The sequence below is a fragment of the Bufo bufo genome, chromosome 2 (assembly GCF_905171765.1).
Source record: "Bufo bufo chromosome 2, aBufBuf1.1, whole genome shotgun sequence".
In the NCBI taxonomy this organism is placed as follows: Eukaryota; Metazoa; Chordata; class Amphibia; order Anura; family Bufonidae; genus Bufo; species Bufo bufo.
In genome coordinates this window covers 191,372,898-191,400,630 of record NC_053390.1, presented here as the reverse complement: position 1 = coordinate 191,400,630, position 27,733 = coordinate 191,372,898, and the positions used below count along the sequence as shown (strand labels likewise).

Genomic DNA, 27,733 nt, shown 5'->3' with positions numbered 1-27,733 from the left:
TAGGGGCCAAAAAGTGGGCATAACTACTGTGAAAGGGGACAAAGGTGGGCATAACTACCAAGAAGGGGCACAATGTGGTCATTAGTACTGTGTAGTAGCACTAAGGGGAAATGCCCTAGATTACCCGGTTATACATTGGGATGGATCGGTCTTATAGGGACAGCACAGCACCCCCTGCTGGGGTTTTTCATAGGGGCAGTTACAATCCCTTCCTTATGTGATTATTCTTTTTGCGGCGCAATGCTGAATCCTTGCTGTGTGCACGAAAGTCGTAGCTACACCACTGGGTTCAGGTGCAAGCTACCATGGCTGCAGTACAAAAGCAAAGAAGGACTGGTGCTTTATGCACAAAGATACATGCAAAACATTTAAAACATGAATAAATGTAAACTGCATTACTGCTATACTTACTTATATTTGATCAGTGGCTTCCCCTATTTAGCGAACGGCTGCCCATCTGCCTAGTGCTTCCAATCAGAGTATCCCATAGCTGGATTCTACATTGCCCTGAAATTTGGAAGCCAAAAGCCCAGGCTAGGCAAGACTGTTAGTGTAGGTCCCATCTGACAGAAGCCACCTTGTCACTGGGAGATGGGCCATACATTTTTGATCAGAAATATGTACAAGGAGCTTCTAATTTTCATATAGTATAGCAGTAATGCAGTTTACATTTATTAATGTTTTCAGTGTTTGTAGGTGTCTTTGTGCATAAAGCAGTGTGCTGCTACTTCTAGTCCTTGTTTGCTTCTGTTTTTTTTAAATTATGATTATAGGGGCAGCTGTCCTGCCTGAGCCACTCATTATTATTATTATTATTATTCTGTACATATAAAAAGGGGTACACATACACAATTGCAATAACCATGGAGAAGACTAGTTACAGACTGATACAGAAGGAGAAAGGGCCCTGCCCTTGAGGGCTTACAATCTAATTTACAGCAGACACATGGGCAATAGAAAAAAAAATTGTTTGGAGTGGACACAGACTTCTATAAGAGTTCTCTAGGCATGCTCTGTGACCTGTGCAGAGATCATTGTACAAGGAAAGAATAGAGAAGATGTGATACCACCTATTGTGAATGGTGGATCCTGTGTTATCTATATACAGGTGATATCTGACATTCTAATCCTGCCTGTAATAAGCAGATCCATGCAGTAAAGTTATCTGTACAGAGTCAAGACCACAAAGTGGATCCTATTAGTTTTAGTGCAAAAATGACAGGATTTTTCCAGGACAGAAAATGTGGAGGTCACCGATACATAATAGGAATATTGGTGGATGGGAAAACTTCGCTTTAGTGTCCAATGCCAGGCAGTGGCTGCAAAGTCAAATAAAATAATGGAATGCATAAAAGCGGCATAGATCTCCATGACGAGAACATCTTTTCGTCCTGTACAATTCATTGGTCAGACTGTATACGGAATGTTGTTTACAATGTTGGGCTTGTGTGTATATGAAGGCTAGGGGGTGCAAAGGAGGACAACGAAGATAATTAAAGGAATTGCTGGATTTCAGTACCAAGAGAGGTTAACAAATTTGGATTTATTTCGTCTGGGACAAAAAGACAGCTTAGAGGATAACTAAATGACTCTTTATTGTAAGATCAGAGACTATGAAACTGTTTTCCAGAAGAACTTGTGATTGTTGAATCACTGGACAAGTTCAGGAAGGGTCTGAATGCTTTGAATCTTGAATGTAATATTTTTCGGGCTACAGGTACTAGATTTCTGAAGATGGAACGCTGATCCAGAGATTTATTCTGACTGCTACATTTGAAGTAGGGAACACACTTTTTTCCCCCCTTAATCTGGGACAATTGGCATCTCTTTTATAAGGATTTTTGCCTTCCTCTGAATAAACATATGGATTCCCTGGATGGAGGATTATACAGTAGGTTTTTCTCCAACCTTACCAACTATGTAAGATATGAACCTAGCCCTAAACATTTTATCCAATTTTCTGGGGGGGGGGGGATGTGTACCAGGACAGTACACAAATGTGATTCCTTTTGGCGCAAACACTACTTCAATGGATGTTTATAAAATATTTTTATTTAATAAAGAGACAACGCGTTTCAGAGTAAGTGTACTCCTTTCTCAAGTCTGTGGGGTCCGTGCTGATGCAATTAGTGTGGATTCTCAAAGCATGTATCCCACAGCTTTTACTATCCACATGTGAGAATCCACGCCATCTGCATCAGCACGGACCCCACAGACTGAGAATAGAGGACACTTACTCTGAAATGCATTGTCACTTATTACTAAATAAAAAAAGATTTTATAAACATTCATTGAAGTAGTGTTTGTGCCAAGAGGTATCACATTTGTGTACTGTCCTGGTACACATCCCCCCACTGAATCTCACATTACTCCTCTGGAGAACCGTCCACTACACTTACGAGGATTGAGAGGTACCGGCAACACTGTCCCACCGCTCTCGAGTATTGTGCCCACTTATGCACAACACTAAAAGTGGAGCACAATTCTTGGCACCTTTTGTTTCTGAATACCCTCTTAATTTCATACTACTCTATGAGCGACTTTCCCTTTTCTGCCACACGTACTTTATCCAATATAGGGACAGATATTGCTAGGTTTTATTAAGTATGAGTGTAATTTCCCTGCCACAGTATTTACATTTTATTGTTGCTAGTGTCACGGAGGAAGAATTCATTTGCTTTGCAATAGATGGGACTACAGAACATTTTTTGCCAAGTCCAAGCAGTTTACTGAATCTGATATTTTATAAAAACTATGAAGTAATTATCTATTAAACTTGAGTTACAGCAAAAAAAAAAAAAAAAAAAAAAAAAAGCACTAAATATGAATTTATAAATACAATTAATGTTCTTCAGTCATATAATTTTGGAGTTTCCAGTTTTAATGCACCTATATATTTACAAAGTGAAGCCAGTCCTGCAAAACATGCTATACCTGCCTTTTCCTCAACTCTATTCAAATTGTATAATTATCAGACCTTGTAGAACATGCCTGACAAGATTTTAAATTGTTGTATATTCAAAAAGAAAGCATTACCAGAGGTCAAATAGTAAATCTCCTTTTAGATAGGCCTATGTGGTACAGATTCTCTTATAGGTTTGAGATCATTTTTCAGAAAGACTTCAATTTCTATTTGAAATATTGTAGTATACTTATTGTACAATTAATAGCATTGTCGTAGGCATTCTACAAGTGTAGCATACACCAGCTAAAGGATCATGTGCCCTGGTGCAAGAGTTCAGCTTGGCCCCCCCTTACCTCAGTGCTTTGTGGCCAGGGAACCACATTGCCAACCCAACCCACGCCAATTTCTTGACCTTACCCCTTCCCTCCAGCCAGAGGTGTAACTTGACCAGCATGCACTTTCTATAATACTGGTGTCTTTGCAGTACAAGGGTCTTTAGGCCCCCTCAGGCTCCTGGGCCCAGTAGCGACTGCCACCTCTGCACACTCTATAGCTACGCCTCTGGCACACATCACATATGGTTCTCCTTTCCTATTCATCCAAAAAGGCATAAAAAAATACAAAAAAATAAAAAAAAAGTGCTGTTTGGCTTATGGAAGATATCACAGTCCACGGTCTCAAAATCCAGGGAAGCCATCTCACCGTTCATTCTCATAAGGAATGGGGTATTCCCATAAATGATTGCAGATTGCTAGAATATGCCATCACTTAATTATCAGTGGAGCTCTGACCTCTGAGACCCCCCACCAATTCTGTGCACATTAATTTGCAGTGTGAGCGCGCAGGTAAAAATAGTGAAGGCGCCACCGGACTACAGCAGCACTATAGCCCCTAGGCTATTCGTGGAAATACCCTATTAACTGCTGCCAGGACCAAGTCCAGTTTCCATCGCCGACAGAGCGATTGTCCCCTCTCCCCTTATACAATTAGAAGGAAGTCAAAAAAGGGTGTGAGAATCGGGATTCACAAGCTTTCTATAAAAGCCCTAGTAGCATTTAAACATCTTTATATATGTAAATATGGAACCTCTCCCTTTATATGCTATACTGCGATCAGTTTACAGAAGATCAGAGTGTGACTGATCGGCTTTAATTTATGTAATCTGTATTTTTACCTGGTACCTCCACTCCATAGACATTGGCTTCTTGTATGGAGTCAAGCATTCCAATTATATCAGAGACTTCTGTTGTTGCAACGTTTTCTCCTTTCCACCTAGAAAGAGGAGCCATTGTTTTATTAAGCATCTTTCATAGTTGTACCAAGCATATTTTCATTTTTTGTACCAGGATCCTAGTTCAATCCCTTTGAAGATTGTGATTGAAGAATAAGTGATAAGCTACAACCTTATCCCATAATGTACATCTGTAGACCTAGCTGAAGTGTGAGCCAAGAAAACATCTAAAATCTACACAGGAAGCACCATTATCCATGACTCAAAGCAATGTGGGAGTGAAATTACATCCTACGGATAGTCTTATGGGAAAACCTTGTGAAGCTTTTGGCTCTATAATTCATGCACAGGAATTTATACCACTTTTTGTTATTGTGGCATTGGACCATCCTACTTTAAAATTAGGCCCCTGTTATACCCCTGCTGTTCCTCTCCACTTTCTGTTCTCAGGCTTAACACTCTGGAAACCGCTTGGACGTCGCACTCCGCCAAAGACTTTTCACACTACTGCTAAAATCTTCCGGCAGAGGGACAGCCTGCCGGTGTTAATCATATCCGGCATTGCTGGCTATCCGAGTCCTGAAGCCTGTGGAATTCTGAACAAGTCTGGATCAGTGCAAGATAAGTATTGAAATGTATTTACCAAGTTACTCAATTATTTTTTTGTTAAATGAATTCCATTACTAAGTTATGTCATACGTGGACATAACCTTCAAGAAAGTATTACAAACCACTGTGGTGGAGAAATATTGCTGACATATAGGTAAAATAGTGCTTACATTTGCAATATTTCTGCATGCACATTAAAGGAGCCAACTGAAAATAAGTAAATGTTCTATTCATTTACTCTCCTTTTAAAACTTCCTAAGGTCATTGACCGAAACACTGAAATCATAGCTGTTGATTTCTAACATACTGTACATTCTGAATCAGCCCCTGCCACCTCCTTGTGTCATCTTATGTCTTCACAATGAGTCTAGTCATTCACATGTTGGTAGCCCAGTTGCACAAGGTTTTAAAAGTTGGCAGCTTCTCAATCTTTTTACACTTGGCTGCCCACACTGCTGGCCATTAACTCTGAAGAGCAAGTGTTAGGCCCCTTTCAGACAAGCAGATTGATATATAGCCTGGTGGGAAAATATTCAATAAAACCTGTAATTTAAATAATTTATATCTGTTTTGTTGACTTCCTGTGAACCACTATCGGTACAGGAGGGAGGAGTTATCAGTGACTGACAGCATTGTGTGTGTAAGAGATGTCTGTCAGTCACTGAGGACACCTCCCTGTATCGATTGTTTTGTTCACCTCCTGTGATAAGTATATAGATATATCAGGTTTTACTGCATCTTTTCCCACAAAACTATATATCAATCTGCTCAGCTTCTCCTGCTCTATAACGTGCTGCCTGCAGATTGCTTTGCATTTTGTGGCAACAGGTCCTCTTTAACCTCTGTTTAGGAGTCTAATAAGTAGGGGTATTCCACGATTGACAACCATCTCGTTCTGCACACATACACAGAAGGCTGGCAATCACTCAGTAATGCCTCATCAACACGTCAGTGTTCAGTCACTGACCAAAACACTGGTGTGTGAATGAGGCTCAAGACTGCTGACCAGAATCTTAAGCCTAGAAACTGCACAGATTTAAATGAATAAACACACATTTGAAGCAAGTATTGAATCTTTATCCACAAAATCTGCCTCCCCATGTGAAACTTTGCTGCGGAGTCCAAATGTAAAAAGAAAGAACACTTCCATATATTTTACGGACCTAAATGTATCTCCAATTCTGTCACGAAAGTAAAGAAAACCATCATGATCTTGAACCATCAGATCTCCCGTGTTGAAAAAAACATCTCCTTTCTTAAATACGTCGCACAACAGTTTCTTGGTCGTGTGCTTTTTATTGCCAGCATAACCAAAGAAAGGATTAGCATGATTCACTCTGGATATCAGAAGTCCAGCTTCACCTTGGGGAGGAGGAGGAATAGGGAGAGGGGAAAGAAAGAAAGACTATTAATTCATAAAATTGATGCAAATATATTATACATATATACAGTGTACGGGGTGGTGTTTTGCATGAGTCACAGTGGTCATGCATAGATATGTGGCTTTAGTTTGGGTTCAGATCGTTCTGAATGTTTTTTTTTTTTTTTTAGATGCAACTTCCAACACTAACCCTTGGATGTGTTTAATATACAGTTGATAAAAAATTTAAAATCCAGGTTGTAATGCTACATCATAGGATATTTATGTAGTGTGCAGTGCTTGGACATGTCTATAATGACTAGATAGTGGGAGATATTCCTAGGAATAAGACGGTAATATTGGGTATGAAATGTGTCCCTCTAGTGAAATTAGTAGTTTGGAACATACTTGCGTGTCACTAAGTGCACGTGGCTTATAATTGAACATAAGTTTTAGGAGTCCTGTAAGTTTGAACCCATACTTAAAGTAGTACTATAGTATTTACCGGTTTTTACGCTTTCACACCAGCCATCTTTGTTTTTGATTGGTTCATCTTTTTGAATGTCATATTTAATGAGTTCAAATGGAATGAGAAGCTGGAAACAAACCAAATTGATGTATTAATAAAATAATTTAGGATTTTGTCTAAACATGATAAAAACAGTGATCAGTACACAGTGCAGATCAGGTTTCAATAGTAAGGCTCGCCATACACACAAGAAAACACTACCATTCCTGATTCTCCCATATGCATCAGCTTGGCTGATCACGGGGGATCCCCACAGATCACAAGAACAAAAGGTCCAGTTCCCCGGTTGTGATGGAACAGCAGATCGTGCAAGCGCACTACGCTCCATTCATTCTCTACGGGAGCAACAGAGATAACACTGTACTCTGCCATCTTTGGTGCCCCTATAGAAAATGAATAGAGCGGCCGTGTGCATGCACAACCTGCCGCTCCATCAGAACAGGAGGGTGGGACCCCTGCTTTAGTGAATAAGAGGTCCTAGTGGTCGGACCCCCGGCAATCAGCTAGTTAACTCCTACTCAAATCATTTTAAAAGGGGTTGTGTCGACTTAAAAATTGGCAAACCTCTTTAATGTGATGGAGTTGACATTGACAGAGTATAAACTGCTAGTGATGCTTGGTCAATGACCACACAACCAAGGTGGTGCATCCTTTATTTTGGGTTCTGCAGCAGGGTATATATGTTTTACGCAGGATCACATTAATACCGGGTGGCATCTCCCCTTGCTGCTATGCAAGCTGCTATTGTCATATCCTCCTGTGGTAGGTCATTCCTAATTCATTCAACTTTGACTGTTCAGTCAAGGTGGTTTTTGGCTACAGGGAAATATGTTGCCCCATCCAGCCCAGACATCATCAATGGCAGATAGATCTGATGATAGAGCTGGCCTGGGGAGCTTCTGCTTACCCTGAAGTGCATGTTGTGTAGCGCAGCGAGTGTGTATGTGGGTGGGCATTATCTTGTTAGAACACCAAGTCTAAATTGGTAGTTTCTTTTTTCATTTTCTGGTAGTATGTATGGCCTTACTAACACTGCCAATATCTTTTTTTCCCTTTCTTTGGTTAGAGTACAATTCTACCCTTCTGGATTCTAAAACTGGCCAAACCCACCAGCAGATGCTGGATATCCACAGATCCAATAGATATCTGTTGGTCCATCAATGTAATCTGCATCAGAGCCTCTTTCTCAGGGGAAACCAGGATCAGATTTTGGTGATTATAACATGAAAGTAAGTCTGCATGATGCCTTGCATCTGTAAAAATAGCCTGTGATTTTGAATTCCAAATCAGGAAATCATTGGATGAAAGGTGGCTGGTAGTGGTTTGTCTGCCTCTCCTTATTAAAATAATCATACATGGATGGGCAAGATGATGATATGGGAATAAACAAGCACATGAGTGAACTCATGTGCAGTTAAATTAAATGCAAAGAGAACCTGTCAACATAAGCGCAATCTGCCAGCAGCATGTTCTAGAGAAGGAGCTAAGCAAATTGATCTGTAGTTTTATGGAAGATTTGTTTAAACTTTTCTATGCCTGGGAGCCATGTGGGTGGTACCATCAGTGCCTGATCTAACTCTGCATGACTGAGCATATGGTGAAGAATGAATAGGACTGTCCACATGACCCCTATGCATAGAAAGTGCAGAGGTTTAAATGACAATTACACACTTTACTGAATCTTTTCCCATAAAAAAAAAAAAAAAAAAAACACATCAAACTGCTCAGCTCCCTCTGCTCTATAAAATGCTGCCTGCAGATTGCACTGCATTTCATGGTGACCGGTTACCTATAACAATTTTTGTGGTATAGATATTGGTGACCTATCCTTAAACCTAGCAATGGTGAATTATATATATTGGCCAGTGATTTTAGTCTTGACCATGCTAAGCTGTTGACAGCACTAGGTAGGGGCTGGGGAGAACAGGATAAACAAAGAACTGGGGGTACTACAATTGGTTGGTATAGTAATGCTTTGTACGTTATGCCACCTTTCATGTAATACGCCTTGTTAACTAGCAGATGTTTGGCAACAGAAATGGAATTTAACATTCCATTCCTGACCTCCAGGTGGGAGTGCACTGGTCCAAGTTCATGCCATGGGTGGGGCTGAGCTATGTAGAGTCAGTCTAAAGTTGCTGAGGAGAGAGTGTCTAAAACGCCAGTCTTAATAAATGTGCCCCTATATGTTCAACCATCTCTGCCTGGTTCCTTCATCATCATTTTATTCACTGCATCAAACCCCAAGTAGCAACGTCCTGATGTTGGACACCATGACACTACATCTCATCAGGGCCACTACCACTCCCATCCTCTGTTTTGGCTCCCACAGGGGCTTGCTGCACATAACCTTTGAGGATTCTTTTATTATCAGGAGTAGTGTGTATATGAAGTTTGTTCTGACAAATTCTATGCCTCAAGTGCACAGCCTCTTTTCTTTGAGACAGATATAGCATGTCACCAGGGGACCACTATAGCCGTCACTCAGCAGGGAGGAGGGTTTGGAAGTACTGTAGGTCAATGCAGAAAGCATTTTACAGTGAAATCCCACTACCAGCACACTTGAGGAGCAGAATAACTTCATGTTCAAACTACTTCCGATAAAAAATAAAAAAAAAGCACAAAAGCTATGTTTTGTATTTATGTTTGTACTGCCTTTGACTGGCTCTGCAGCCCCTACCTAGTGTTGTTCAAAGCAGGGTCGTCACAGGTTTGTCCCATGCCCTGAATGTCCTGCCTGCCAGATACAACTGTATTGCCGTACACAGAACGGCAATACAATTGAATCTAATACACTGGAAAGAGCTGAAGGACCTGTGGTGACATCACAGGTCATGTGATCCGTAAAACAGGCTGTGATAGGATGACCTGGATGATGTCCCCATCATGTGACCAGTGCAGGATTGGACCGGAGTGAAGAGGAGAAGGAGCCTAATGGTGATGTCTGTACATGAGAAAAAGTAAGTGAAGGGAGAGGCAAAGCAATGCTGGGAGTTGTAGTTATTTAACTAGGATGTATGTTAGGGCTGAAGGGAGGGATGTTATTGACATGGAACTGTGTGCTTGAGGTGGCTGGGGGAGGGAGGGATGTTATTTACATGGGACTGTATGTTGAAAGTGGATGGTGGGGGGGAATGATTATGTACATGGGACTTAATGTTTAGGCTACATTCACACTTGTATTTGGGGCTGCTTGCGAGAGCCTTGAAACGGATCTCACAAGCGGATCCCCAAACGCATCATTTTAACCCCAATGCATTCTGAATGGATGCGGATCCATTCAGAATACATTCGTTCAGCTCCGTACGGCCCCCTGTTCCGTTTTGGAGGCGGACCCCAAAATGCTGCAAGCAGCGTTTTTGTGCCCGCATGGCCTTGCGGAGCCAAACGGATCCGTCCTGACTTACAATGTAAGTCAATGGGTACGGATCCCTTTGCATTAACACAAAATGGTGCAATTGTAAACGGATCCGTCCCCCATTGACTTTCAATGTAAGTCAGGACGGATGCGTATTGGGACTCAGAAATTCAAATCTAATACAAACGAATCGGTCCTGAACGGATGCATTTGTTTGTATTATCGATGCGGATCCGTCCTGTACAAGTACAGGACAGATCCGCACGGATGCAAGTGTGAAAGTAGCCTTAGGGGGTGATGTTTACATGGGATTGTGCGTTAGAGGCGGCTGGGGAGGAGGTGATGATGTTATTTACACGGGACTGTATGGTGAAGGGAGAATTATAACTGCAGGGGGCACTGCAGATCCAGTGGACATTCTAGGCGGTCTTATTACTACTGGGGGCTCTATAGGAGGGTCTTATAGATCCGCCTTATTTCTACTAAGCGCACTATGGGGGCCTTATTACTACTGAGGGGTCTGTAGGGAGCTTTATTACCACTGGGGGAACAATAGGGGGCCTTATTTCTACTGGGGACTGTGAGGGTATTATTAATATGGGAGGGCTCTTCTAATGGGGGCAATGTTGAGGCACATTATAACGGTTGGGGCAGTGTTACTAATGAGGGCATTCTAGAAGGGAATTACTATTGGTGGGACTATGAGGAGTACTATTACTATGGGGGGCAGTAATGTTTCTTCAGGATAGTATTTTGGGGTATTGGGGGGAGGGGGAAGGGGCGTAACTAAAGGCTCATGGGCCCCGGTGCAAGAGTTCAGCTTGGGCCCCCCTTCCCTCAGTGCTTTGTGCGTCTTATGTGGCACAAGGGTCTTTAGGCCCCTTCAGGCTCCTGGGCCCGGTAGCGACTGCTACCTCTGCACCCCCTATAGCTACACTCCTGGGGGCACAGCAAGCAGCAGGATAACACTGTGGGGACTCCAGTTGGGGGATAATGATAGAATGTGAGGAAACTAAGATGTCTGTGTGTCACACTCTGCAGAGACGAGGAGGCGGCTGAGAGAAGTTGTCCAGACCGTGTGGAGAAGATAATGAGAGAGAAGATCTACAGAGAGGATGATGACAGAGAGGAGACGTCACCTGGAGGCCCTGGATGTGACAGGTAAGTGCTGCTGTATAGCAAGTACAGCAAAGTGCGGGGGGAGGGGGCAACATATTTATTGGATCTTTTGAGACCCTAGCAACGCCCCTGGTTAGAAGTTTAGCATGGTCAAATGTGCTGATTGACTCCCTTTACAAATTGATTTTAAATTACTAGCACAATGCCTTACCTTGTAGAAGAAATTGCTGCGGCCAACAGAACCAATTTTTCCAGTGTGGTTCATAAAACAAACATTACCCTCTGTGGCTCCATATAGCTCACAAATCTTTATATCTCCAAATCTTGTGACAAAATCTTTCCAGACATCAGTTCGGACACCATTTCCAACAGCCATGCGGACTTTGTGATCCCTTTCATTTTCTCTCTGAGTCAACACAAAAAATTAAAAAAAAGTTAAGAATATTATATTGCTTGAGAAAAAAAAAAAAAAAAAAAAAAAACAGTTGCCAACAGTCCAGAACTTTCAGGGACTGTGCTTAATTTTAAAGAATTTTAAAGAGACAGTTCCAGCAAACTTGGGCTGTTATGGGCAAAAATAGATAGGGCTTATGTAAACCCTACCTAAGAGTGGAATTGGCAAGCTGGGTTTGAGGATTCCTGGGGTGGGCCTAAAATGTCCTAAAGTTAACAACTACAATATTGTTAAATATGCAGATACCATGTTATGGGAGATGTTGTGCACTATAGCAGAAATAAAGTAGACACGCCAGCTGAGAAAATCTAGTTGTTACGCTACATTCATCAATGCAGTGGTTGCCAAACAAGCCAGGAGTCCCCATATCAGCCAGATACCTTAGTCAGGAACCCCAACTTGTAGTCCATAGTAAACATCACCTGAGCTCAGCAGTGAACTCATCCATAGTTATGTCACCATAACAGGCTGCAATTGGCAATATTGAATATACATACACGTGCGCAAAAATATTGGCACCCTTCCATTAAAGAAAGAAGGACCCACAATGGTCACTGAAATAACTTGAAACTGACAAAAGTAACAAATGAACATTTACTAAAAATCAGCTGATAAAAAAAAACTACAAAAAAAAAAAACTAAAAAACATTGCTTTTGAATTGTGGTTCAACAGAATAATTTATAAAACAAAACTAACGAAACTGGCATGGACAAATACGACAATACCTTCAAACTTAATATTTGTTGAACAACCTTTTGAGGCAATGACTGCAATCAAGCGATTTCTTTAACTCCCAAATGAGACTTCTGCACCTATCCACAGGTATTTTGGCCCTCTCCTCATGAGTAAACTGCTCCAGCTGTCTCAGGTTTGAAGGGTACCTTCTTCAGACAGACTGTTTTGGATTATCCTGTTGGAGGACCAGTCACTTGCAACGGAGACCAACCTTTTTGACACTGGGCAGCACATTTCGCTCCAGAATGCGTTGATAGTACAATGAAGTTTCAAGACTAAGAAGTCAACATATTACATCTAGTAGTTAGCCTTATTACAAAAACAGATTGCCAGCAGGCCTGTGTTCAAAATTAAACAAAAACACACTTTTGATCTGCAGTCATGTGACCAAGAACAAATTCCAGTCACTTCAGGTCCGATGGGGGCTGCTAGAAGCCGTGGTGCTTTAAAAAGTGTGTTTTTATGTTACTTTTGAACACAGGCCTGCTGGCCATCTGTTTTTGTAATAAGGGTGGGTTAGGCTACTTTGTAATAAGGGTGGGTTAGTGAACGTGTGCCCCCGGACTGCCGCTCCGTCCCAATTGACTATAATGGGGGCGGGGACAGAGTTCCGGAGGAGGCACGGCGAGAAGCTGCCGGAATAAAACTACGACATGTCTGACATTTGTTCCGGCAGCCTCTCGCCGTGTGCGGCTGTGCCTCCGCCGTAACTCCGCCCCCAATTATGGGGACGGAGCGGCAGTCCGGGGGCACACGGTCACTAGCTGCAGGACAGATCCAACAGGCCGTTCACCCGACGGAACAGCCTGCCGGAGGTCCGTGCCGCTAGTGTGAAAGTAGCCTAACCCCTTTAGTTTGCCATCTTACAATTCCTTATTTTATCTATTTTTGTTAAAAAAGCATATAAAGCTATTTTTTCCTTTGAGAAATGTGATTATTTGTACACTTGTGGGCTACAACTTTGTCCTTTTGGGTGTAATGCCACCTGCCACTCTTAACCTCTCTGACATAGTACTGACCCTGGTTGTTCAGGCGAACATCTACAATTTGCTGATGTGCATTAGTCTGGCATGGCACATGAAAAGACTGCTGCATCATGTTCAGACTGTTCTGTTGCAGTTTCTGCTACTTGTGGTCATAGAGATGGCAGGAGGCTGGCAACTCAGAAGAGGTGGATAAGGGCCAAGTGGTGGCAGGCCTGTCTCCACAAACTGCATACACAGGGTATCCTGGTAATACAGCAAATTTTCCTCCCTTTCAAAAACAGAAAAAGTCTCCCATCAGTAGGTTCGCAAGCACACAGCTTGCCAGCCTGCCCAAGGATCTAGTTCTTTCCGGCTCCAACCCCACTGCAATAATTAGTCATTATGGCCAGCGTCATAGTTGGCCTCATCCTTCTCTACTACCAGCTACTCCTTCTCCAGTGGTAGCTCCTCATCTTCATCCATGGGATAGTCTGTGTGGGTACCCAACAGCCAACAAGATGTGTAAGCTGTTCTTCCACCATCCCTTGTTGCATCAGTTTCAGCGTGTGAATGAAGATAAATATCAGGGGGGTGGCATTGTTTATGCGGCAGGTGTCCCTACTGACAAGGGTCCCCTTCCAAGAGCCCAAGTACTCCACATGCGTCCCTTATGAGCTGCCACTGACTGAGGTCCAAGTAACACATGCTCCCTGCTGTAGTTGTCAGGGGAACAATGCAATTATTTACCACTTTACTCTGCTCATAAAAATGATCCAGTTAATGCAACGTGGGATTCCAGTGAGTTGGAATGTCACGGATGTGAACGTCTGGGGTCCAAACATGGCCACACCCACCCGATGCCTGCCATTTTACACATCAGACACTTCGAGACAATGTCTGCTATCAGTGATATTGTTGATCATGGACATTTAACCCCTCAGATGCTATGGTCAATTGTGCGGAGATTGAGGGAGCCATTTGGCTTTGAAGGATCAGAGACCTGCCTGTCTGACAGGGCTCCATAGTAACAGTGAATCTCCCATAGACTGCCATGATAATTCATTGCTCTCTATGGAAGAAATGATCAGATGATTGCATGTCAAAGTGCTCTAGGAAAGTTCTTAAAAAAATTACATTTACGGTAAGTCTTTAAAAATATAAACCATACAAAAATATGAAAATTTTAAAGGGAAGATCAAATTGGTGTAAAGGGAACTGTAAACTGGCTTAATTTCCTATAACAAAGGAGCTGTGAAAAATGAAAGATGGAATCTGATTGGTTGCTATGGGTCAGAATAGTTTTTTTTTTTATTCCACCCCATTTGGAGATTTTTACAGCTTCCCACTACATTGTATCCAATTTAAGATGATTCCATTAGAAAAGTACAACTTGTCCCGCAAAAAAAAAAAAAAAAAAAAACAGAGCGTTGATGGTACAATTAAGTTCAAGACCAAGAAGTCAACATATTACATCTAGTAGCTATTGTATATGTTGAGAAATATATGTTGTGTTTAATTTGTCCTTAACTGCTCGAGTCCCATTAATCGGCACATTGTAGGACCCGGATTGAATATATTTTATAGAATTTATTTAATCTGTCTTGCTATTCCCATAGCCATATGAGGGCTTGTTTTTTTTAAAGGACAAATTGTACATTCTAGCATTTCATATTTAATGCGATGTATTCTAGCGACATCCATCAGAAGCATCCCATTAACTAAAAGTCGCATTAATACATGGGACAAAACCCTGGCGTAGACAAACTGCCCTTTTAGAAACCGCAGGGAGTGAAAACACACTAGGGTATACAGACAGAGGCACCGCTCACTGAGCAGGACCGACCACATTCCTGTTCCCGATTCACTGGAGAATTTCCTTTTCCTTTTAACAGATAACAAAGAGGGTCTTTCAGCTATAGAAGCTTCCAGAAGAGACACAAAGACCTACATGCTGCAGCACAGACTACAAGTTTAGACTTCCTATTCAATATCAGAAGATCAAGAGTGTAATATTTGGGGAGATGTATAAAACATTAAATTTAGTACAAAGGAAAAAGTGAAGTTACTCATAGCAACCAATCACAGCTCGCTTTTCAACATGCCAGCAAAAAAATTAAAACCAATTATGTTGCAAAGATCTGATACATCAACCTCATTACTGAGCTTCTTCCACATACCTGAGCCGGCCAGCTGTATTTAGTTTGGAAGGTCTACTTAGTGCCTAGCCTGGGGGTCGTGAGTTATTGCATTCGAATGCTCTGCTCATTTCTGCCATGTAGTTGGTTTGTTTTATTTATCTGTACTTACATTATAACTTGTTCTCACAATATTAGCATTTTTAAAGACCTATTTTGTTGTTTTTCAACTTGCCAGTTGTCCTTTTTGTCATTGAGAGTGACTATACTCTACGCCAACATCATGGCACCCTTTTTTTTTTTGTGTGTGTGTTTGTTTAGGTGCCATTTTGACAGAATTATGTATCTCTGCTTTATGAACATATTTTTCTACACATGGTGTTGGTTTATAATGTGTATTAGGGATCGACTGATATTGATTTTTTAGGGCCGATAGCCGATAATTTATACCGATATTCTGGGTATTTTTATTTTTGAGGAAAAAAAAAAAATTTTCCTACACAAATCTGCTGAAAATTAATGTTTATTGTTAACGTGTATTATTTTTTTTTAAATCTTTTTAATTTATACTTAATATTTTTGTTTTTGTTTTTTTACTAACTTTTAGCCCCCTTAGGGACTAGAACCCTTGTCCTATTCACCCTGATAGATCTCTATCAGGGTGAATAAGACCTCACACTGTCCCTGCTGCTCTGTGCTTTGTGCACACAGCAGCATGGAGCTCATCATGGCAGCCAGGGCTTCAATAGCGTCCTGGCTGCCATGGTAACCGATCGGAGCCCCAGGCTTATACTGCTGGGGCTCCGATCGGAGGAGCAGGGGAGAGGGGATCCTGTGGCCACTGCCACCAATGATTAATACTGGGGGGGGGGGGCGCACTGCGCCACCAATGTTTTTACTATTGGGATGGGGGTGGGGGGCGCACTGCGCCACCAATGTTTTTACTATTGGGATGGGGGGCGCACTGCGCCGCCAATGTTTTTACTATTGGGATGGGGGTGGGGGGGGCGCACTGCGCCACCAATGATTAATACTAGGGGGCTTGGGGGGGCGCACTGCGCCACCAATGAACATAAGTCTCTCATTCATATACAGGAGGCGGGAGCTGGCTGCAGAATCACATAGCCGGCTCCCGACCCCTATGAGCGGTAGCTGCGATCCGCGGCACCTAAGGGGTTAACTACCGCGGACCACAGCTGCCGTTCATAGAGGTCGGGAGTCAGCTATGTGATTCTGCAGCCAGCTCCCGCCTCCTGTATATGAATTAATGAAAGACTCATCTTCATTGGTGGCGCAGCGGCCACAGCCCCTCCCCTCCTCTTGTCTCCTCTCCTGTCATTGGCGGCGGCGGCAGCGGCAGCACAGGGGGAGGGAGACACTGCTTCCTTCTCCCCTGTGCTGCTGAGGGAACACAGAACGCGCTGAGAGCAGCGCGTTCTGTGTTCCCAATAGGTTATCGGTATATCAGCAAAATAGATGCCGATACCGATAACGTTCAAAATCCTCAATATCGGCCGATAATATCGGCCAAACCGATAATCGGTCGATCCCTAATGTGTATGGTTGTTTACGTACTTTGCTCCTACCATTTCTCCTTTAGAGTGTCCACTGCCCATCTTGTTGTCATCTACTAGCAGTTAGGGCACTTTAGTCTACTTTCACACTCACGTTTTGGCCTTCTGTTTGAGAGATCCGTTCAGGGCTCTCCAGTTGGCGGTCCAAAACTGATCAGTTTGCATTCTAATGCATTCTGAATGGAAAAGGATCCGCTCAGAATGCATCAGTTCAGTCTTCATTCCACTTTGCAGACGGACACCAAACGGATCCATCCTGGCACACAATGCAAGTCAATGTGGATGGATCCGTTTTCTATGACACAATCTTGCACAATAGAACATTGAGTAGGTTAGAGGCCAGGGATACCCAGGGAGTGAGGCACACTAGGGTCTTGTATAGCATTTTGTTTATTGCTCGAAGGTTTTTTTTTTTGTCAATTTATGATATTTTTTAATAAAAGCTAGAATTGAACTGTACTCTATTAAAAAGACTAGGAAATTCTGCAATGACCAGCTACTCAAGTTTTCCTGCATACTGACTGACAAAATAACGATTGTATGACTTCCATACATTGTGAAATTACTTAATATGTTGGAGATCAAGACTTGGAATCCTGGGACTTCTCTCTAATTACTAAATATGCAGATAAAACACTAGAGTGCACAATTTAAAGGGAACCTACCATCAACAAATCCATTTAAGTTAGTATCTGTCTGGTTCTAGTCTGTTTTTTGCCTTCTGTCAGAGGATTTCCTGATGTATAACTACAGTGGATGCCACTCTTTAGTATAGTAGGCATGTTTACTATATGCCTGTGCAAGGCATAGTCCATTATGTTATTTCATACAGCTCTAAAAATATAAAATATCAATGCATAACAGCCCACATATGCCAAAAATACAATCTTTTGGTTTACCCCAAGTCAATAAAGGTCCTATGCATAGGTTTGTGCTGGACATGCACACAATAGTGTAATGGAGTGTGAAGAGAGCCTTAAAAGCTTAACAAGGTTTGACCCATTACATGGTTTCTAAGTGTGCTAGACCAGTGTTCATAAGTAGTTGTGGTGCAGTAGATGAACCTAGATGTCCATTATTTTAACCTGTTAGATATCCTTCACCTTATACACAAAGTTGCCAAATTCCTTGTATCTTACCGCTTCAAGGTCATGGGGACCAACAGTGTAGCTTTTCCACCTTACTTCCCACTGAAGCCAAGAAATTCATAAATGCAAGAAGAGTGTATGCTTATTCAACCACCCATGATCCCTACACCTCATCCATGGCTACTTGACTAGACATTAAATGACTTGAGGTTCAGCAAAAGTGTCACACCATAAGAGGTTAACTTGGCATCAAATGTATACAGGCTCCCAAACTTCTTCCATTGCAAGCCAAATTGATCAGGTTACCTTGGCTGGGACAGAAGGTCCCTTGAAGCTGTATATTGTAGCACATACAGTGAGATAAGCTGGCCATAGACAGACTTTTCCCCCCCAATATGAATGGCCTGTCTTTATTTTTATTAGATATTTCACGCAGTATGTATGGGTTATTCTATGGCAAATATCATGTGCTTGCCTTTCTCCACTGATAATAAAGTATATACTACATCTATATACAGGTACTGTACTTGATGACTCTTGTAAGCCAGCAATGACTGACACTGAAACACAGGTTTAAGGGGGTTGTCCAACACCATTTATTTTTTATTCCCCCACCCAGCAGAATCAGTCAAGGAAAGCATACTTACCTGCTCCCCAATATTAAGTTCTGGGTCCTCTACGCAGTCTTCACTATGCTTTGTGTAAACTTCTGGTAGGAATGGGGAAAGATGTGCCACTGTAGTCAATGACTAGCTGCAGTGGTGATGTGCCCCCAATTGCCATATGACCCAGCAGTGACATGCCAGTCGGTGGGTACAAAACCACTGTGGGGCACATGACTGGACTGAATCACAGTGGAAAACAGGAGTGGGCAAGTATGCTTCCCTTGACCAGTCCCGCTGGGTAGGAGCGGGGTACTTAAACTATATGAAGTTAGACAGCCCAGTATATATTACCAGTTTCTCTTGGTCAATCTTAGCGATGCATATTAAAAGGTTATGCATATAGCTAACACATGGATCCATGTGTTATGTTTAATTTGGAGGCACAGAGGTTTTCTTTCTTAGATTCATATCCACCTTTCCCTTAGGCACATTGACAGTCAACGTATTGCAGTTTATGAATTGCACACAGCTCTATAATGCAGACCGGATGGCATGCTGCAGGGTCCATGGATAAGGCGTTATACAGCCACAAAACATTTAAAGAGGACCTGTCAGCAGAGTCCAAAGAACCTCAAACAATTCGTAACAATCTATTTTTTCTTCTTGTTTTGTCAAAAGTAAAAATTTCAGGAAAAGGAGATCCAGCCATCTCTTTTCTCGCTTCTCCCCCTCTTATACTAGCACGTGAGCCAGGATGTTTACGAGGTGGGGGGCTGGGTTTATGCTTCATACTGATCTACACAGCGAGCTTAGCCATTTTCTTTGACGAAATCTCCCAGTTACCAATAGCACGAAAAAGTAGCCCGCCTCCAGCGATAGTATGACAAGATGAACGAACAAGTGGATTATTATTTTTGTTAAATTACACACAAGTCACAAAAGATGCTGAAAGTGGCCCCCGTTCACGTCTATGCATCTTTGGGCACATCAGATTATGTTGGCTGAAACTGCTTGCTGCTCTTCAGTGATACTGCAGAAGAAAAAATGTCCTGCTTTTCCAAACAAGATGGGGCAACATGCCGCACCTCCCGGAACTCACTGGCACGGGTTCATCAACTGTTTACGGAGGAGTGAACTGTGAGCAAACTGTTATGGCCACTACGTTCCCCAGACTTTGCCACATGCGATTTTTATCTCTGGGAAATTTTATACAACGATCCACATCCCTTGGATGAACTCAAGGAAAACAAACGTCAAAAACACTATCCACAGCACCAGCCAACATAATCTGACGTGCCTAAAGGAGGCATAGAGATGTGAACTGGGACTACTTTTCGCATTTTTTTGCAAGCATGTGGGTAATAAAAAAATAATAAAAAAAAAAAAACACACACACCACACAATCTACTTGCTTGTTCATCTTGTAATACGATCGCTAGAGGCGGGCTACTTTGTTGTGTGCCACCCTGTATAATATAAATGTGGTAACAATGCCAGTCAGACACACAGTACCAGCCATAGTGCTAACAGCACCAACAGTACTACACTAAGGCTAAATGCACATGACAGTGAAAAATGGCCGTGTGACGGCCGTCTAAGTAACGGCCGTCATACGTACATTTTTAGCACCAGTGAAAGTTTATGGGGCTATTCACATGGCCGTTCTTTTAACGACCAGTGAATAGTGTCCATCCAAAAATAGGACATGTTTTTGGCCTTTCACGGCCGGACGGACCCCATTGAAATCAACGGCCGATTGACAGGAGTGCACCCGTCTAACAGCCGTTAAAAAACGGGTATACAGGCCATTTAGGGGTAACTCGCCTTATCCACTTGCTCGCAGAGCGGCAGTCTCTTCTATCTTCATTGAGCAGGACCTGCAGAAGCACCTGCGATCTGCGTGGTGATGTTACCACATGGGAGCGCGCAGTGACGTCATCGCGCACCTTCGGCAGGTCTCGTTCTGTGAAGAGAGAAGAGACTGCTGCGGCGCGAGCAAGTGGATAAGATGAGGATTTATTATTTTTGGCTGTGGGACTCTATGGGGGCATTATATAAACCATGGGGGCATTATGAAAGCTGGTGACAAAAAAAAAAAAAAAAATTACACACTGTGGGGGACATTTATGTAGCTGGGGGCCTACATGGGGGACATTATTTTAGCAGGGGGTCTACCATCCTTTGGGTGTTCTCAGAAGGGTGGGTCTAGAAATAACTGCCAAATTTATAAATTTTTCATGTCAGTTTTTAAAGGGGTTGTCCAAGTTATATTTATTGATGACCTATCCTCAGGATAGGTCATTAATATCAGATCGGCTCATAATGCCTCCTCTTCATTGTTTACCTGCTCGCCGTTGCATCTGTAGTGGTGAGCAGGTGTAATTACACCCAAGCCGTCCTATTCATTTCAATGGTACGGATCGCTTCTATACAAACAGCTGATCGGCGGGGGTGCCGGTGTCCGACCCCAGCCGATGTGATATTGATGACCTATCCTGAGGATAGGTCATCAATAAATATAACTTGGACAACCCCTTTAAAAAGGGACATGAAAAACTGATCCAAAACTGACATTAAAAACGGACACACAGCCAGAAAATGGATGCACACATGATGCAAAATGGCCATGAAAAACTGACTGTGTCCGTTTTTAACGGACGTTTTTTTTTTCCACAGTCATGTGCATGAGGCATTATGGTACCAACCATAGTACCAATGCTATTGGCAGTATTATTTACACTCAGTACCAGCCATAGTACCAAAAGCAACAATACTAGTACAAGCAGTAGTACACATACACTGTATTAGCCCCTTTGTCTTTTTTTATTTTATTTTCTTTTTTATATTGTTTTAAAGAGTTAGTAGTATTTTAAAATGAAGTCCACCACTGATTTTTCACAATGTGGACGACATGTAAACAAGAGTTTCAGTGCACCAAGGACCACACCTAGGACTGGAAAGCTGAGTAGCTGATGTGCACTGAAGCCCTCATTTCCATAAAGAATGAAATAAAGGTATCTTCAAGAATGTGGCTACTGATTTTCACAAGGCAGGTATCATTTTATTAAGCAGAATCAACCCTACCAGGATGTATTCCTGGTTTAATAGGAGGTTATCCTACTGATGGATGCTATTTAAATGTCTAAAATGGGTAAATAGTTAAATTGCAGACTTACCACAGGCTGTTTGCATAAATATCGGCAGAGCTCCCCAATGTATTGAAATACTGTAACCTTATACGTTTTGCAGTCATCCCAAAATTTGCTTGCCGAGAACTTATTTCTCAATACACATGTTGATCCTGTTCAGTATACATAAAATAGTAAAATCAGGTTAAATGGAGACATGAGGCTGCGCTCTTAAAAGTTCTTGTACATGGCATAAAATGTATATTAATGAGCACACCTAAGCTTTGAGGCAATGGAACCGTAATAAAGAAATTAGGTTATCACCACCTGTTAGGCCTAAGGACTCATTGGCAATTCATTTAGGAGACAGTGGAGACTGAAAATTATACCTGGAAGGCATTTCTGAGCTGTAACAGTGTACTGACAAGTAATGTGCTAAAAACTAGCGAAAGTCTAGCGTTTTCTGCTCCAATTAAGGTAATATTAAAAAAGGATTAGCCCGAGTACTTTGAAACCACTAAATATAATCAAATAATAAAAGTTATACTTAACAGTTAGAAACACCTGCAGTAAAGCCATCAGGCAGAGGAACAGGCTGCAGGATAGCTTTACTAGCCTTAGGCCTCATACACACAACCATTCCTTTTTTTGTGGTCCGCAAACCGCAGATTCGCAAAAAACGGAAGCCGCCCGTGTGCCTTTTGCAATTTGCGGAACGGGTGGCCCTCTGTAGAAATGCCGATTCTTGTTCGCAAAAAACAGACAAGAATAGGACAGGTTATATTTTTTTGCGGACCACGGAACGGAGCAATGGGAGCAGATAGCACACGGAGTGCTGTCCGCATCTTTTGCGGCCCCATTGAAGTGAATGGGTCCGAACCCGAGCTACAAAAACTGCAGCTCGGATGCGGACCCGAAAAACGGTCGTTTGCATGAGGCCTTAGGCTACTTTCACACCAGTGTTTTTGCTGGATCCGGCAGGGTTCAGCAAAAACGCTTCCGTTACTGATAATACAGCCATCTGCATCCGTTATGAACGGATCCGGTTGTATTATCTTTAACATAGCCAAGACGGATCCGTCATGAACTCCATTGAAAGTCAATGGACAGATCAGTTTTCTATTGCTTCAGAAATGGATCCGTCCCCATTGACTTGCATTGTGGGTCTTGCTCCGCTTTCCCATGACAGAAAGCAAACTGCAGCATGCTGTGGCTTGCTCTCCAGTATGAGAATGCAACCAAACGGAACAGAATGCATTTTGGAGCATTCAGTTCTGTCCCCATTCATTGTCAATGGGGACAAAACGTAAGTGTTTTCCGGTATTGAGACTCTATGACGGATCTCAATACCGAAAAATATTAACGCTAGTGTGAAAGTAGCCCAACTCTCCTGCCATTTCCAGCACTGCAGCTTCAGGTCTCTGCGATGGTGTTGGTTTACGTGGCTGCAGTGGTGACATGCTTAAAACCAAACACTAGTCTCAGCAGTGAGCCCAGTGATTGACTGCTGCGGTCACATGGTATATATGACTACATCAACTCTGCAGAAACAGACTGGAGAAGAGGACTGGAATGGTAGCAGTGGATGGTTTCAGTTTTTATTTTACTAGATTTTGTTGTTTTGAGCAGGCTTTAAACAACCCCTTTAAGTATATGAAGTAAAGAGCAATATAATATATACAAAGCACTCAATGACACCAGCATACAGAGCATGGCTTGTCCTACCAGGCAGAGTGGGTACAACCCCTCTTTTGTGCAGAGACTCTGATGTTCTGGTGGACTGCCAAAAATACATCTTTGCGTTTGGTATACTGTATGTTGCTGTTAGCCCAATGTATAGGAGATAGAGATTAGAAGTACTGTTGAAGTCTAGAAAGTCTATGAAGTAGGACAATCGGAAAACTTTTTGTCTCCCTAATGATATTGATCTAGATGTGCAGGTCCACCCAAGCCATCCAACAGATGCAAAATAACTGAGGTTTACTGGTTCTCAGTCAGATGAGAGCTGGTTTGGAATATATCTCAGTGCACAAGACTGCCATTGTAAGGTATGCTGGCTGTTATCCATCTCATGGATAGATTGATGGCTTGCACATACCTGGCTTTTGGCATATAGCCTTTGTGTGGTTGTCTATTGTATGTTGTACAATAGAAGTCCAAGATGCATCCAGCCATCCTCTTAATGCGGTTTCCAAACCATTTTGGTGGCGTTTCCATCAAATTTCAAACTTTTTTTTATTTTTATGAACCAGACACCCTCTTCTCTTCCAAGCAGGGGGTGCCTGGTTGTCTCCCATTGACTTCCATTATACTCGGGTGCTCGGCCGAGCGCACGAATATAGCAATGTGTTCGGGCCGAACACCCGCATACTTTGGTGCTTGCTCATCACTACTATGAAGCAGTCTTCAGACTGTCTTAAGCAGCGAGGAGAAGCTGTATTCTGTGTGAGGACTTTTTAAACTCCTCATTTCAGCAGTCAGGGTCTCAGCACTCAGAACCCCACCGATGACATCAAAAGCTCTTCGGAAATTTTTTTTTATTTTTTAAAGGGAACTTGTCACATTGAACATTGTCTGATCTGAAGGCAGTATATCAGCGCAGGAGAGGCTAAGCAGATTGATCGCTTTGTGGGACGTGTCAATAAAAACTTGTATTTTATTCATTTAAATTCCTGCTCATTCTGGCCTTTGAAGTCAAGGAGATGGTCCTATCAGTGACCGACAGCCTGCCCTCTATGACTGTGTATACAGAGATAGCTGGCAGTCACCGATAGGACCGTCTCCTTGACTTCAGAGCCCAGAATCCATCTGCTCAGCTCTTCTTGCTCTAGAACATGCTGCCTGCAGATTTTGCATTTTCATAGCAACAGGTTTCCTTTCAAGAGGAGCCGTATATCGGTTTTAGTAACTACTTACATTCCCCATGTAACAATTCTGGAGCACCTATTTTAATGACTCTACGATGTGCCATTTATTCATTTTTCCTGCTAGAAGTTAGGCGTGAATTACTAGTAATTTGCAATGAAAGTCCAGATGGGTGTCATCAGGTACACTGTGTCCCTGCACTGTCTGATACTATCCAGTTAGCGCTGCCAGTGTCAGACTGGTAACACCCATCTAGGCCTTTATTGCCAACTGCTGGTATCTCATCCTAACATCAAACAGGAATAAAAAGGTAATGGCACAACATTTATTCATAGATGCTCCAGGCTTGTTATTACATGGGGAGTGCAAGTAGATGCTAAAATAGACGTGTCAGGAGGAGAGGTGACACCTCATAACCCCAGATTGGCTGCAGTTCTGGTATCTTATTAATATATTGCTATTTCTTATCTTCTAGGGTGAAATCATTTTAAAACAGTTGCTCAGACATGTCCACAAAGTGTCATCAGTGGGATTCAGTGTGAATTTCCATTAAGAGGGTGGCATGTAATTAAAACTAGCACAGTGGCTCAGTGGTTAGCACTGTTTCCTTGCAGCGCTGGGGTCCTAGGTTCAAATCTGACCAAGGATAACATCTGCATGGAGTTGGTATGTTCTCCTTGTGTTTGTGTGCGTTTCCTCCGGGTACTCCCACACTCCAAAGAAATACTGATAGGAACTTAGATTGTCAGCTCCACTGGGACAGTAGGTGATGACAATGTCTGTAAAGCACTACAGAATAGGTCAGCGCTATAAAAGTTTGGAAAAGAAATAAAACCCACAGCAGCACATGTTTAGCAGCAGCTTAGATTGGTCATGTTAAATTCCAACATTCCCTTTGAATTTGGCAGCGGATTGGGAGACACACACACTTTTCTAATAAATCTTTTATAATATACATACGTTTGTAATATACACAGCCACATTAGCGCTCATGCACACGGCCATATGCATTTTGTGGTCTGCAAAACACAGATACGCATAAAAAATAAAATGGATGATGTCCATCTGCATTCCGTATTTTGCGTTACAATCTTATCCTTGTCCGGACACGGAAAGAAAATAAATGTCCTTAAATGGATTGTTTGGGACTTGGCTTGTCTTCATACAGCTTTCTTGTTCTTGGTCTTATTTTTGACAAATAAGGGTAAAAAGGTACACTTTCAGGTTCCTTTTGATAGCCAAAACCACGAGTGTATAAAAGGAGAGAACATGTAAAAGGACAGATACGACTCCTCTTTTCTGAATTCACTCCTGTTTTGGGCTCCCAAAATTGCATCAGAAAAATTGACTGTGTGGCCATACCCATAGCGGCCTCCCAGTGGCGCCCACTGATGCACTTGTAAACATGATGCTCCAATCCACAAGAGAGGGTCTTCCATGTCTATACAATGTATGGATCTGCTGTATGCAGAGGCTTTCCCCACTGCAGCCACACATTGTCCTTTGTATACAATGTATGTATTGTTCGCAGTCAGGGAGGAGAACACACATAGGTTAGGACTGTGATGGCTAACCTCCGGCAGTAGTAAAACCAACTCCCAGGATGCACACTTGCTTGGCTGTTCTCAGAACTCCATAGAAATGAAATTGAGCATGCTGGGAGTCGTAGTTTCACCACAGCTGGAGGTTAGCAATCACTGGGTTAGGTGATTAGGTTATATATATATATATATATTTTTTTTTTTTATTTTTTTTTATTTTAGAAAACACACTTTGTAAAGTGAAAAATAAATAAATTAACCGTACCTAGATAAACACATCCACCAATCCCAATGAGAGAAGCAGCACTATGATACAAAGGTAGAGTGATGTATACTATGTCATCCGGGGTGCCCCCAAATGCCCATATGCCAGCAGCCCCTTTCAGTGCTTGTAGCTGGCTAATAACAGCCGCTTTAGGCAAACCTGTGAAAAATAAGAAAAATTTCTAATAGAAAAGTGGCAGATGATACTCCATTTAGAAATGCAACATTTATGTAAATCAATATCATATGACATAACTGTAAATCCAAAATGTACTTATGTTTCCCATAAATCCTTTACAGAGCTTAGAATGTATTAAAAGGGTTGTCTCACTTCAGGAAATGGCATTTATCATGTAGAGAAAGTTAATACAAGGCTCTTACTAATGTATTGTGATTGTCCATATTGCTTCATTTTCTGGCTGGCTTCATTTTACCATCACATTATACACAGCTTGTTTCCATGGTTACGACCACCCTGCAATCCAGCAGTGTTGGTCGTGCTTGCATACTATGAGAAAAAAAAAAATATGCCAGTCTCTCTGGTGACCGGCACCTTTGCAGCTCACATAGGCTGGTGCTTTTTTTATAGTATGCAAGCACGACCACTGCTGATGGATTGCAGGGTGGTCGTAACCATGGAAATGAGCAGTGTATAATATGAAGGAAAAATTAATCCAGTGCCTTGTATTAGCATTTATTATGTAGCGAAAGTTTAAATTTGCTGAAGTGACGAAAACCCTTTAAGTACTTCCCTAGGCTGTTTTAGAACAGTGTTCTGAGGACAGCCTAGAGAGAGTACATGCTTTGAGCTGTAGTTTCACAAAAGCTGAAGTGCAGGAGGACGCTATCCGCTGTAAAAAACAAACATAATTGGCCATAAAATTAAAGTTATAAAAGTCTAAAACATGACTGCCAGCTTCCATACACTGTTCCCTTCAGGGGTTAGGATAGGTCATCAGTATCCCGATTGGTGGTTGTCTGACACCCAGGACTCCCGCCGATCAGCTGTTTGAGAAGCCACCGGCACTCAGTGATGCCGCGTCCTTTCAGCACACCGCTGTACATTGTATACTGGCAGTGCTTGGCATCACAGCCTCATTACCTTCAATGGGGTGGGGCCCAAGATGCACCTAGCCCATGTGACCAATAAATGGGAGGTCACATCGCCTAGGCTAATCGGCCACGGTCCTGGGCTTTGGACGGCCACAGATCAGATACTGATGGCCTATCCAGAGGCCAGTTCATCAGTTAGCATATCTCGGAAAAC

General features: G+C 42.3%; 1 protein-coding gene and 1 long non-coding RNA gene across 2 annotated transcripts in view; one reads left to right on the top strand and one right to left on the bottom strand.

Annotated features, from left to right (window-relative positions):
• The window catches only part of SLC27A6 (solute carrier family 27 member 6), a 64,762-nt gene that overhangs the window by 12,772 nt on the left and 24,257 nt on the right, over positions 1 to 27,733 (bottom strand). The window contains exons 4-9 of the mRNA XM_040415982.1: positions 26,468 to 26,626; positions 21,845 to 21,969; positions 11,323 to 11,517; positions 6,611 to 6,701; positions 5,909 to 6,107; positions 4,080 to 4,177 (exon numbers count right to left, since the gene is read on the bottom strand). Coding sequence (XP_040271916.1) covers positions 4,080 to 4,177; positions 5,909 to 6,107; positions 6,611 to 6,701; positions 11,323 to 11,517; positions 21,845 to 21,969; positions 26,468 to 26,626 — 867 coding nt within the window. The remainder of the gene's footprint in view (positions 1 to 4,079; positions 4,178 to 5,908; positions 6,108 to 6,610; positions 6,702 to 11,322; positions 11,518 to 21,844; positions 21,970 to 26,467; positions 26,627 to 27,733) is intronic.
• LOC120988489 lies at positions 5,250 to 20,339 on the top strand. The gene is made up of 3 exons (XR_005776136.1): positions 5,250 to 5,290; positions 6,255 to 6,259; positions 20,220 to 20,339. It is a non-coding gene; the product is annotated as an uncharacterized LOC120988489 (long non-coding RNA).